The sequence below is a fragment of the Cornus florida genome, unplaced genomic scaffold (genome assembly GCF_030987335.1).
Source record: "Cornus florida cultivar Cherokee Brave unplaced genomic scaffold, ASM3098733v1 CherokeeBrave_3.0.0_Hap2_Chr05, whole genome shotgun sequence".
In the NCBI taxonomy this organism is placed as follows: domain Eukaryota; kingdom Viridiplantae; phylum Streptophyta; class Magnoliopsida; order Cornales; family Cornaceae; genus Cornus; species Cornus florida.
Genome location: NW_026775575.1, coordinates 87,117,089 through 87,128,424, shown reverse-complemented (window position 1 = coordinate 87,128,424; position 11,336 = coordinate 87,117,089). Strand labels below are relative to the sequence as shown.

General features: G+C 33.3%; 2 protein-coding genes across 2 annotated transcripts; both read right to left on the bottom strand.

The window, feature by feature from the left end:
* Window positions 1-891: 891 nt before the first annotated feature.
* LOC132307392 (uncharacterized) lies at window positions 892-2,781 on the bottom strand. Its single transcript, XM_059805126.1, has 2 exons — window positions 2,635-2,781; window positions 892-1,505 (listed from the first exon to the last, which is right to left on the bottom strand). Exon 2 carries the CDS (start codon window positions 1,463-1,465, stop codon window positions 1,031-1,033), a length of 435 nt encoding a protein of 144 aa, XP_059661109.1. The 5' UTR covers window positions 1,466-1,505; window positions 2,635-2,781; the 3' UTR covers window positions 892-1,030.
* A 660-nt stretch (window positions 2,782-3,441) lies between these two features.
* Window positions 3,442-7,926, bottom strand: LOC132307390 (uncharacterized). Its single transcript, XM_059805123.1, has 5 exons — window positions 7,489-7,926; window positions 6,459-6,580; window positions 4,942-5,033; window positions 3,950-4,036; window positions 3,442-3,848 (listed from the first exon to the last, which is right to left on the bottom strand). The coding sequence occupies exons 1-5, from the start codon at window positions 7,869-7,871 to the stop codon at window positions 3,741-3,743; spliced, it is 792 nt and encodes a 263-aa protein (XP_059661106.1). The 5' UTR covers window positions 7,872-7,926; the 3' UTR covers window positions 3,442-3,740.
* Window positions 7,927-11,336: the final 3,410 nt, after the last annotated feature.

The following is an 11,336-nucleotide window of genomic DNA, read 5'->3' as shown; positions in this document are numbered from 1 at the left end:
TTTGTTTTTGTTTCTGTCCGGTATGCAAACTAAAGAATCTTTACCAGAAAACTTCTGCAGTTTGATGTCAAACTCCATTTAGCTTCTATACAATCCGTCACATAGAGTTCACTTTCTTCACTATAAGGAGGCCTAAATGTTCTTCTGTGTCTATTCTTTTGAGGGTGGGCATTAATGTAAGAAAGTGCAGACTTGTTTGCTGATTACAATAGAAAAAGGGAGTGTAAGAAACTTCTATTTTGGGGTTGTGCAATTAGCAGAGGCAGCTCCCATAACTGGTCTGCAATCGCCTGCTCTGAACCAACTATTGCTTGGTGGCTGTGCAATTAGCAGAGAGTAGCAATAGCATCACATTTAGAAAGCAATTTTTTATTATTATTTTAAATTTTAAAAGCAAAAGGAATCATAGTTATCCCAAAAAGAAAATTAAAAAATAATTACTCCTTAAATTTTCTGCGGGGTAAAAAAAAAAAAAAAAAAAAATTTGCTCTTTCGAATAACCAATTACTAGCATTTAGCATAATACTACCAGGATATCACTGCCACAAAACCACATGCAGCATTGTCACCACCATCTCCGTCACCATCCCTACCAACAATACATTAGGATTTCTGCCAGTATGCAGGCATATCTGTGAAAGTTGTTACCAACAAATATCTGAAATTATTCCCCCACAGTAAAAGAAAAGAAAGTTTCTATTCTTGGTTACCAACCGTTCTTTCTGTAGTATTCGTTAGCTCATCATGGATTATATATGCAATTGACTATTTCTGGCAGAGGAGATTGGAATTAACCCATCAATACAATCTCCCTACAGGAATTAGAACAAGACGGATTTACTTGAGACATGAATTGCAGGAATTCTGATGAATCATGAATGTTAAAGACCATTTCTTTTTAGTTCCATAATATACGTCACTCATCAATTAGATTTTTGAAGTACAAAAAGTTTATAGTATTAAAATAAGGAAAGAAGACGAAAGATCAATATCTTATCAGAGGAGCCAAGTCAAGATATGTAATGGACAGCTACCAGTCATCACCAAAAGCTCGGAAGCTGTAACGTTCTTGGTAGAAACCATTGAAGAAGAGGTCAGCCTCGAACCACTTAGGGTAACGAACAAGGTCACCAGCCACAAACTGCATGAAGCGCTCACTCCCTTCAGGCACAACCCTTACCTCCCCATCCTCAATGTAAACCAACTGATCTACTTGCCAGTCCCAGGGCAATTTGCACTTGCCAGTCTTCCATATTGACCATCGAGAAACCCCAAGCTCCGCAAGCCGTTCTGGAGGTACTTTTCTTTCCACCCTCACATTGTACAGTTCCTCCAGAGGTTTCTCTATCTCCATTGCCTTTATACCATGACACTGCCCAAGACTACTACGTGGCTTTCTACAATCTCTGCTGCTTCTTTTGGCGGAGAACGAGCTAAAGGTTGGAGATGTAATCACACTTGCCATAGCTAAGACAAAATTCCTGTGCCTTTATAACATATAGCACCTGGTCAAAATAACCAAAGTTACCTCCAAAGTTTCAATGTATATACAATCGTGATCACATAGTGAAAAGTATATTATCTAGTAAGCTACAATTTCAAAGAAGCATGTGCGCAGTCCTATGTGTGACATTAGAGTAAATGAATCATCTAGGCTATACTATTTAAGCGAGCCGAGAGTAAATGAATCATCTAGGAATACCATTTAAGCATGCAGAGATAGTATGAGTTGTGAGTTGCAACGTTCATATGTTTTTCAAACATAGCACAGCTTAAGCCCTGGATGAAACCTTTAAAATAAAACTTTGCTAAATTAATACTCAAACCAACAATTCCTTCCTCCAAGTACTTAGGGTAGGCAAAGTAATTTCTCCATATTTTCACTAAATCAATCACACAGGTAAAAGCATTTATTAACTGCACATCTGATGCTCCACCCACGCCGTATTGCTTTCGTTAATTATTTTTCTAAAAATTCAGCTTTTGTTATCTGTTTTGTTTTGTTTTACCTTTTTGGCTATTTCAGAAAAAACATTTGCATGATTTACAGAGGCCACGGCCTTAGATAGAGCAGAATGGAAATATAGGATTCTCGTAGCCAGACCAAAATAATTGGGAAAAGGCTTTGATGGTGGTTGTAGAAAAAACATTTGAATGATTTACTGTTAAAAAGGAGAAGTTTAAGCTAGAGCTTGAATTTAACTGAAGGAATGTCCAACTGGATAGAAATACAGTTGCGACCATCATCGAAACAATTTTCTACAACCAATTGAACCTTCAGTTTTCATTCATTGTTTTTAAAAAATCGTATGATTTGATTTCTCGACATCAAACTTCACTGGTATGCTGTTTAGGAGTTGGCAACACTCATACATTTTCATTACTACCAAACATTTTTGTTAAAGATGACTAATTTAACACCCATTACTTTTCAACAACAACAAAACACACACACACAAAACCCTAGAAAAAAGGGGTTCTTAAAATCAGTTGATCCAGTTATACCAAGACACAGAGAGAATTTAATAAACACAAATGCTCATATGTGTTAGGTACTAAACCACAAATAATATCCAAGAACCCAAAAGACAGAACTACGAATTTTGATGTGTAAGTAGACAAAAAAATGCTAACCTTTATGCTTCTAATTGGGTCGATTGGGATCGGCTTCGCTGATTCCAACCAAGAGAGCAAGATTGGGAAAATGGTTCTAAAACCCTAGAAGAGGGAGGTTTATCTTCTTCACTTTATCCAAATTGTCACTGCCCAATGTCCTGATACAGTCACCTGCTGTTGAAGACCTAGGAGTACAACTGCCCACGTGTCAATAATGTAGCATTAGTCTGATTTGGGCAGGACTTATCTTTGTTTCGTCTTATGGTTGATTCTATTACCCAAGGCCCAAGATTAGTCTGATTTGGGCTCTTATTGTTTCGTTTGATTCTTTAAGTTAGACCCAAGACTAGTCTGATTTGGGCCCGTTCTGCTATTACTCAGCGTCACTACTCCTATATCTCCTACATATATATATATATATACACATATATGTATATAGATATATGTGTATACATATAGTAAGTTTGCTTTACTGTGACCTGAAAGTTATGGAGCCGTACATCTAATACTTCGAGACCCTGTAATCCTAGTGTTGTTCAACTAACAAGGAGTATACATAAATATTTTATCTGCTCCAACAGGTACAAAAAACAGTTTTGAGGCAGAATGGGTTGCTTTAACGCATTGCAAGAAAATTTTTGATAACATGAATTCGATTTTTCTCCACAGTTGAATAACCCAAGAAGGTCACACGTTCTTTTGGTTTTTTTAGCCATTCTGACCTGATTATAAAAGTAAATACATTTATTGGTTTGTAGAGGTGCTTTCATAATCTTCATTGCCACAATATGTTTCTTGCACTCTCAACTGGTTTGGACTTACAGGACAGAAAAGATAGAAACATTAAGCTATATTACATTGAAATTGTGAAATGTTGTGCGTGTGTTTCAATTGAGATAAATTTACACCTAATGAAGGTCCAAACAGTAAATGTCATCACGTACCATATAAGCCAACTATTAATACAACAGACAGACTCTTATTTTCTTCAATACATGATACACCTTAAAGCAAACTATTAATACAACAACAGACGCTTATAAAATGCGTTATGGCTGCAGCCATTAGCACAATCATCAAACTCTATTTTACCAAGCATTGTGAGAAATAATTTAACGAATAAATCAGTTGGTCGTCTTCGCACCCATTTTTCTCGAAAGCTCTTTAATTAGAGTTCTCTCTTTCGTATTTTCTTCCCTTTCGAAATGCCATTTCTTTGACATGTCTTCGGCCTGATATCAGAAAGACTGAATTAGTTTGTATGCAAGGTAAGCAACTATCATGCAAGTATGAAACTTGGAATTATCTCACTCAGTTTCCTGATTTGACATACCCAAGTTCTTAAGGGGATTAGTTGCTCCTTAACCACGTCAAATCTTGGCTGAACCAGGTCTCTTCCTTTAGTTCGGATGTCATCACTCTGTCAAGTATAGCACAACTTCATGTAATTATATCACAAATTCCGACACATTGATAAAGACAATAAAGAAACTGTCACCAGAATTCTTAACAAAGTTGAGCTCCATTATTCCATTTTTATCATTGATCTTAGGATCACATACCGTTCATCCCTTGGTCCATTATTCCAGAAAAAATAAAAAATAAATAAAAATAATAAATAAAAATAGTTTACTGTATATACACAATGCAATTCCCTCAGTCACCCAGATGCAATTGAAAGATTGAACAAAGTGCTATTAGTTGAGGCTTTTCGGGACTTTAATTTCTCTGACCTAGTAACCAAAATTTCCTATATATATGTCTCCAGTAAGAGTAATATATACTCAATGACATGGAACAATCAAAAGTAAGAAACACTGGACAAGACTAAAGGTTCTCAGTGATTTTCAGAACATAATCATTTGAATTCTACCTTGAAATCATTTCAAAGCAATGAATGAATGATTTTCCACTATTAGTAATTGCAACAATCAGACTGTAATTAGCCAACTAAGATTCATGTCTCTTTTCCCCTTCAATTGTTTTTAATCTATATCCATTTTTAGTCAGTTACAAGAATTCATTGAAATAATCTGAACAATTTGTTCCACACATTGTATCAGCCTTGATGTATCTGAATCTTATATTGGATACAAATCTTTGCACAAACAATCGCAACATGAAAAACCAAATAATTCAATAACCAAATTAATTTAACGTTTAAACAAATTAGAGCACAAGTGTGTTAGTGACTGCATCCACACAATAAAAGGACTTGGATACCCTCCTTTTAATCATCATTACTAATTTTTGACATGTAGAAGTCCATGTTGTGGAAAAAGTTCAGGAATCAAGGTATGAATGCATGATTAATCATTTACTTACATTGCGCAACTCTAGCTTGGAGACTGCCAGTCCGAACATCAAGGTGGAACCACCAAAAACAATAGCAGTAGCAACAGCAAATGCCTTTGCAACTATGTCAAAGCGAAGAAAAATACCCGTCATTATGAGGCTTCAAGCAGAATTTCACTAGGTAAATTAATTATTGGGATTGTGCTTTTCTCTTAAATTTTACTACATGGACTTGAACACATAAGAACTGGTGCACAAAGAAAATGCAGAATGGACAAGATAATAATATCAATAAAACAAGAAAGTTATTGCTCACGGATAGAGTTGCTGGTATCACAACTCACAAGTAATTGCCAATTATATTGACTAATTAGCATTATGTTTTTCCACTTATACATAAAAAAATGTAATTTATATATAGCCCGTAAGTATTCTATTTTCATTTCATGTGTAACGAAAAAAACAAAAAATAAATAAATTGCTCTAAATTTTTTATTGAACAGCATCATGCATCTAAGATTCAAATGCAAAGCACAATATAGAAATTAACGTATGCTATGCTTTCCAGTAAAATATATATCAGTATAGGATCAAATAAAAATATGCTGATAGATCATAGAACACAGAGGATAGCTAGATCTATGCGAAATCCCCTCTTCCACGGGCAGACTCGGGAAGTTCAATTCAGGGCAGCCAAATTAATTGTATGAAAGAAAAAAAAAAAAACATTAATACAATATAAGACTCAATATAAATTCATAATACCAAATAAAATTTATGATAAGTTTCACTCATCAATGAAGAACATTGCATAACCCATTAAGTGCATACAAACGGTATGGATATGTAAAAATAATTACAAAACAAAGGTAAAAAAGGATAAAATAAGTATACTTTTAAATTGTGGTATTAGGTAATGTAACAAAAATCTAATGGAATCAGAAATATCAGCCAAAGTATGCTTCAAATCAGTTACTATAGCCGTGAAGTTTTTTAATCAATAGTAAATCAATCAAACTTAAACAATGATGTATTAGATAGATTATGAATAAATTTTAATCAATTTGAACATCTTGGTTATAACTGTATGCGGCTACCTGCCTGATTCATAAATTGGAGTTTGGGTTTATTAAAGAGAGAAGAGTGATGTAGATAACTTGGGTAACACAAAAAAGTCCCTAATAAAGGTCTCAACAACTCCCTATTGAGATTCTTCTTGGGTTTTGGGGGATCATAGAACAGAAAGGTGAGAACTATAGATGTGAAACAGGTTCAGGGGTGGTAATGGGGAGGATTAGTCAATTTTGGGTCAGATCGTAATTGGATCGAGTTGAACTTAGCATGAGAAGCTAATATTGTCAACTCAAGACTCATCTAGCCATCAAGTTTGTTGAGTTCTGAACAGGTTCGAGTTTATACAGAAATATAAATAGTTAAAAATGGTTTATTATTATCATTATTATTATTAACAGTGATCAAATATCCTTGAAGAAAAGAAATTTAGATCTACCAAATGAGAAGCATCGAAAGAGAAGACTGAAACTTACTTTGAGATAGCCCTATAGCTGCGGTCTTCAACTTCCCAGAATCAATGGGGGTGTACTTATCACGGCGCATGTCATTCGCAGTCGAGGCTAAAACTGAGTTTTCTGAATTGGGCAACATCCATCTGCATGTTATATGTGTTAATTGATCAAAAGCAATGTAACAAACAACTACTGAGGGAAAAGTTCAGTTTCCAATGAATTCTTCCATACAGTATCACTTATTTGTCAATAAATTTTATTTTTTAATCTAAAAGCAGTTTCAATAAGTCCAGAATTTACATGACAAATTGGTTTTTAGGAAAAACACATTTTCAAATTTCAATCGCAAGTATGTTTCTTCACTGAAATAAATAAATAAATATATATATAAAAGCCAAAATCCTAATTTTCACATGTGAGCCAAAATCAGCATTGAAACCAACATTTCTAATCCAAAAATACAAGTACATCTTCCAATAATTTCATGAAAACCTCAAATTCCACAGACAAGTTAGCTGTTTCTACATTATTTATTTGAATAAAACTAGGAAATTCTGAGAACCCCGAGTCTGATTAAACTAACCAAACTTGTAATCCCAAATAATCCAATATATCAGATAATACAAAAATATTGCAAGACTATGCACGCAAATATCCAAAGACTTGAATTCCACCATTTGTTTCTTTGAACCGTATGATAAATATAAGCAGAATATTATGCCATATACTTGAATTATAAGACATGCACTTGAATTATACCCCATATATTAAAACCCAAAATCTCAACTTTCACTCTCAATTCCCACATTTCCTGACCAACCAAGCAGATTGCTCAGAATTACCAAGCCAAACAATTTCTACGCGAACTTGGTTTTTTTGCACATTTTATCGGTTATCAACAAAATTTCTCACTTCAACAGAGCTAAATACCAACCTGAATTATGCCTAGAACATAAAAACCCAAAATCTGAATTTTATTTTCCTACCATTTCTGAGCAACCAAACAAAAGAGAATAATATAATAGGAAGCAAAAGAAAGAAGAGAAAGGACCTCTTTGGGCCAAAGGTGACCTGCGGAAGAGAAACGTAACCCCGAAGGGGGTTCAAGGCATCGCGCGACACAGAAGAGAAACCATTGTTGTGATCAGGGTGAAGAACCCATTTGGATGCAGTGGAGAGAGACGAATCAGACAGTGGTTGGAAGATCTTGGAAGGCAGATAGTGCCTCATAACCTCTGGAAGAATATCGGCTTGGGCTTCATTTTCAATTGACGAAGAAGAAGAAGGGTTCGAATTAGGCGACGAAGATGAAGATGAAGATGAAGAAGGAAGCTTTGTCTTGGTCTTCTGCACAAGACGGCCTACGGCGTGTTTGGATTCTTGCAAGAAATAGGCTCCCTCCGTCCCTGCTAATCTCCCCGCAAGGAAACTCATTCTCTCTCTTTCCCTTCCCAATTTCTGAATTGTTGATTCTATTTGTAACGTTGTAGTTTATATATATATATAGTTGTAATTGTTAGTCTATTCTCCTTGAGTTTTATGTAGCCCCATTTTTTTTTTTCTTTTTTTCTTTTTTTTTTTCGTAAGTGAGGTTTATTTAATTAAAAAGAAGAAAAAACAAGTTTATTTGTAGTCCTTCATAGAGGTGTGCCTTTCTTTTCTTTTTATTTATTTAGAAATTTTTTTTTCTTTAGTTTCTTTTGATTCTTCCTATTCAAAAACAAGACAAAATGTAAATAATTTTTTTATTTTATTTTATTTAGAAAAACTCATTATCCCTAGCATCACGGGGACTGATACGGATTAAAATCATCATATCACTCATTTAAGGAAATGTCATTTTATATTTTGATTTTTTTTCACTTCCAATAGTTTTGATAAAATTTTAAAATAAATATGGTGATAGAGTGAACCACCATAAACGAAAAAGTATGTGACTTTAAGTCCTATTTATTTATTTTTTATTATTATTATTTTAGACTATGTGTTTTGATCCCATAATATACGTATCATTTAAGTCGAGAATGTGATTTGAAAACGAGACCTCAAGAACTTATTTTTCGGTCCCTGTCAACGCAATTATACTCCTCGGTGGCACTGAATTTTTTCTAATTTACATTATTACCTATAATTTTAATTAAAATTTAAAAATGCCTCCAACAAGGGTGTTCTAGTGCGTTGTAGATTGTTTTAAAATGCCCCCTTCACATTTTTTGCTTCACTAATTTCTTTACTGTATTTTTTAAAAATTTATATTATTACCTAAAATTTTAGTTAAAATTTCAAAAATACCCCTTTTTAAAATGGCTCACTTCATAATTTTTTTTTTCAAATTTGCCTACAATTTTTATTTTTATTTTTATTTTTTCGATGATCCCCCCTCAAAATAATCCCTGGGTCCGTCATTGCCTTGGCCGACTTTAAGTCCTAATTGATACACCGTAAAATTGTAATAATAATAATAATAATAATATGATCAAATTTCAAGAGTAGTCAATATTTCTTTTGGTACAAGAAATCTGCTAGGAGTTTATTTTTCTTTTGGTACAAGAAATGTGCAATAAAATAAATTTTGTGAGCATTGAATTGTTGGCTTACGATAAGCATATGAATAATTAAAAACTGGAGGGAAATGAGAGTGTCAAACAGAGGAGATAAGACGATGTGCCCAAGTAGTGAAGCAAGTTGAATAAAATTATTTTGCCATGTAGAATAATATTATATAAGTTTAATTTCACCTACACTCCCTGATCTTTGACTACATTTTACTTACACTATCTTTAGGTTTCAATATTGCACCTACCTCCCTTCACTGTGACGGAGTTTACTTTATTAAACGGAATTATGTAATTTTACAATTTTGCCCATCAACTATATATTACTAATATTTATGAAAATTTAGAATTGAATCGAAAAGACAAAAACACCCTTCTTGTCTAACACTGAGCCTGGTACATAAACCACCATCTACTATCAAAACCTCCATTGCCACCATCCACAATCACCCTTGGCAAACAACACACTAGCAAACCCAAGATCTAATTGCCGAAAAAAACACACATACACACAACACAACCCCATCGCATCTATAGTTCCCGATTCGTGCAATCAGAAATAGAAGCAACTTGTAAGCAAAAGGTTTATATAGCATATATTATAAATAAATAGATATATATTTATATATCATTATCAGTATGCTCTCCACAATTCCCTTTTAGACAAGCACGAAGAGAAAAAAGAATCATCCAAAATATATATTCCAAAAGGTCTAGTCGAGAAGCAAGAGTTTAGTGTTCTACCATATATATTCAAAGCACTTGGTACCTTTTTCCAGTAGAAATTTAGAAACTTGGAATTACCACTGAAACATAGCAGACACCAAACGAAATTTCCCTAAGAGGACTGGAAGTACCAAAAAGCTTATTCTTGAAGTTAAAAAAAAAAAAAAAAAAAAAAAAAATGAAATGAAAGGGATAAACAATAGGACTCGTAAAGGAATACAATTTGCTCAGAAAACAGATACCTTTAAAGACCACCAGACTCATATCTATCACCTGACAATATTTTTCACCTCATCCAGAAAAGAGATCCACCCAACCCCATTAAACCCCCAAAAGGAAACCTTGACTTTATCACCAATAGAATCAAATCGATGGAAACGGGTCTGGATTTTCACGATGAGCAAGGATTGGTGTTGCAATGGTAAATGTGTTGTTTCGATTTGGTGGCTGTTGGTGACGATGAAGGAGGTGCCAGAATGTGCAGAGATCGCCAGACCAATTCTCGGACGAGTCAGCCTGGCCACATCACCACCAAAAGTGTCCATCATGATTTCAAGTACATCAGCACTTACCGTCGATTTTTTTGGAGGGTAATTTTGTAATTCTTTATTAGTCAATGAGGTTAAAGATGTCATTTTAAGTATTGACAGCATAAAATTGACCTTCTATCGAATTTTTTCTACTGACATCAGTACTTACTGTCAGTTTGTTAACTGCAGGGGTAGCTTGCTACATAAATCAAAAGGCTGGGGGTGTAGGTGAAATATTGAAACCTAAAAGAAGTGCAAGTGGAATATGATCAAAGGTTAGGGGTGTAAGTAAAATTAATCCTATTATATACCACTACTTACTTAAACATACATATATATTAGCAATGCAGTACGGACATTGCAAATATGTGGAGTGGTAATCTGAGGCATCAAGTATAGGAGTCAATATTAATTTTGAGGAAATATATATATATATATTAATTTTGAACAATTAATATTTTCGGTTTCTTACTCTATCTATTTTCTACTCTCTGCCATTTTAATTGTCTCTTTTTAGGAGTCTTAACTTTTTAAGATGATGATTTTTATTGTTTTTATTGTATTAGTAGTTAATTTTTATTATTTTATTGTATTTTTTTTTAGTTAAAAGGTAAGCATATTTTTATTGTATTAGTAGTTAATGAATTACAAATTTTACTTGGGTTGATAGTTTACTTTTTATAAATTTAATGTAAGAAGGTTAAATTAATAATATTACAAAATAAAATTAAAAATAAATTTATATATTGACTTTTTAAATGAGAAAATCATTTACGGATAAAAATAAAAAAGTGGACACTTATTTTGAAACGAATGAAGTATTTTATTTTATTTTTATTTTTATTTTTATTTTTTATAGGAAGATATAAATGAAGTATTTTATATATATATAATGGTGATAATGATCACCATCTCTGGTCCTCTACATAATATTTTGATGGGTCAGAGATATTCTCTTAAGCCAACATCAACGAAAGAGAGGGTTGAGATTTTTTTAGAAAGCTGAGATTTGTACAATGTTTGGTTAATAACTCTTTATTGACACAAATCATTAGAAGCTAATAAAGTATAAATTAAGGGATTGAAAA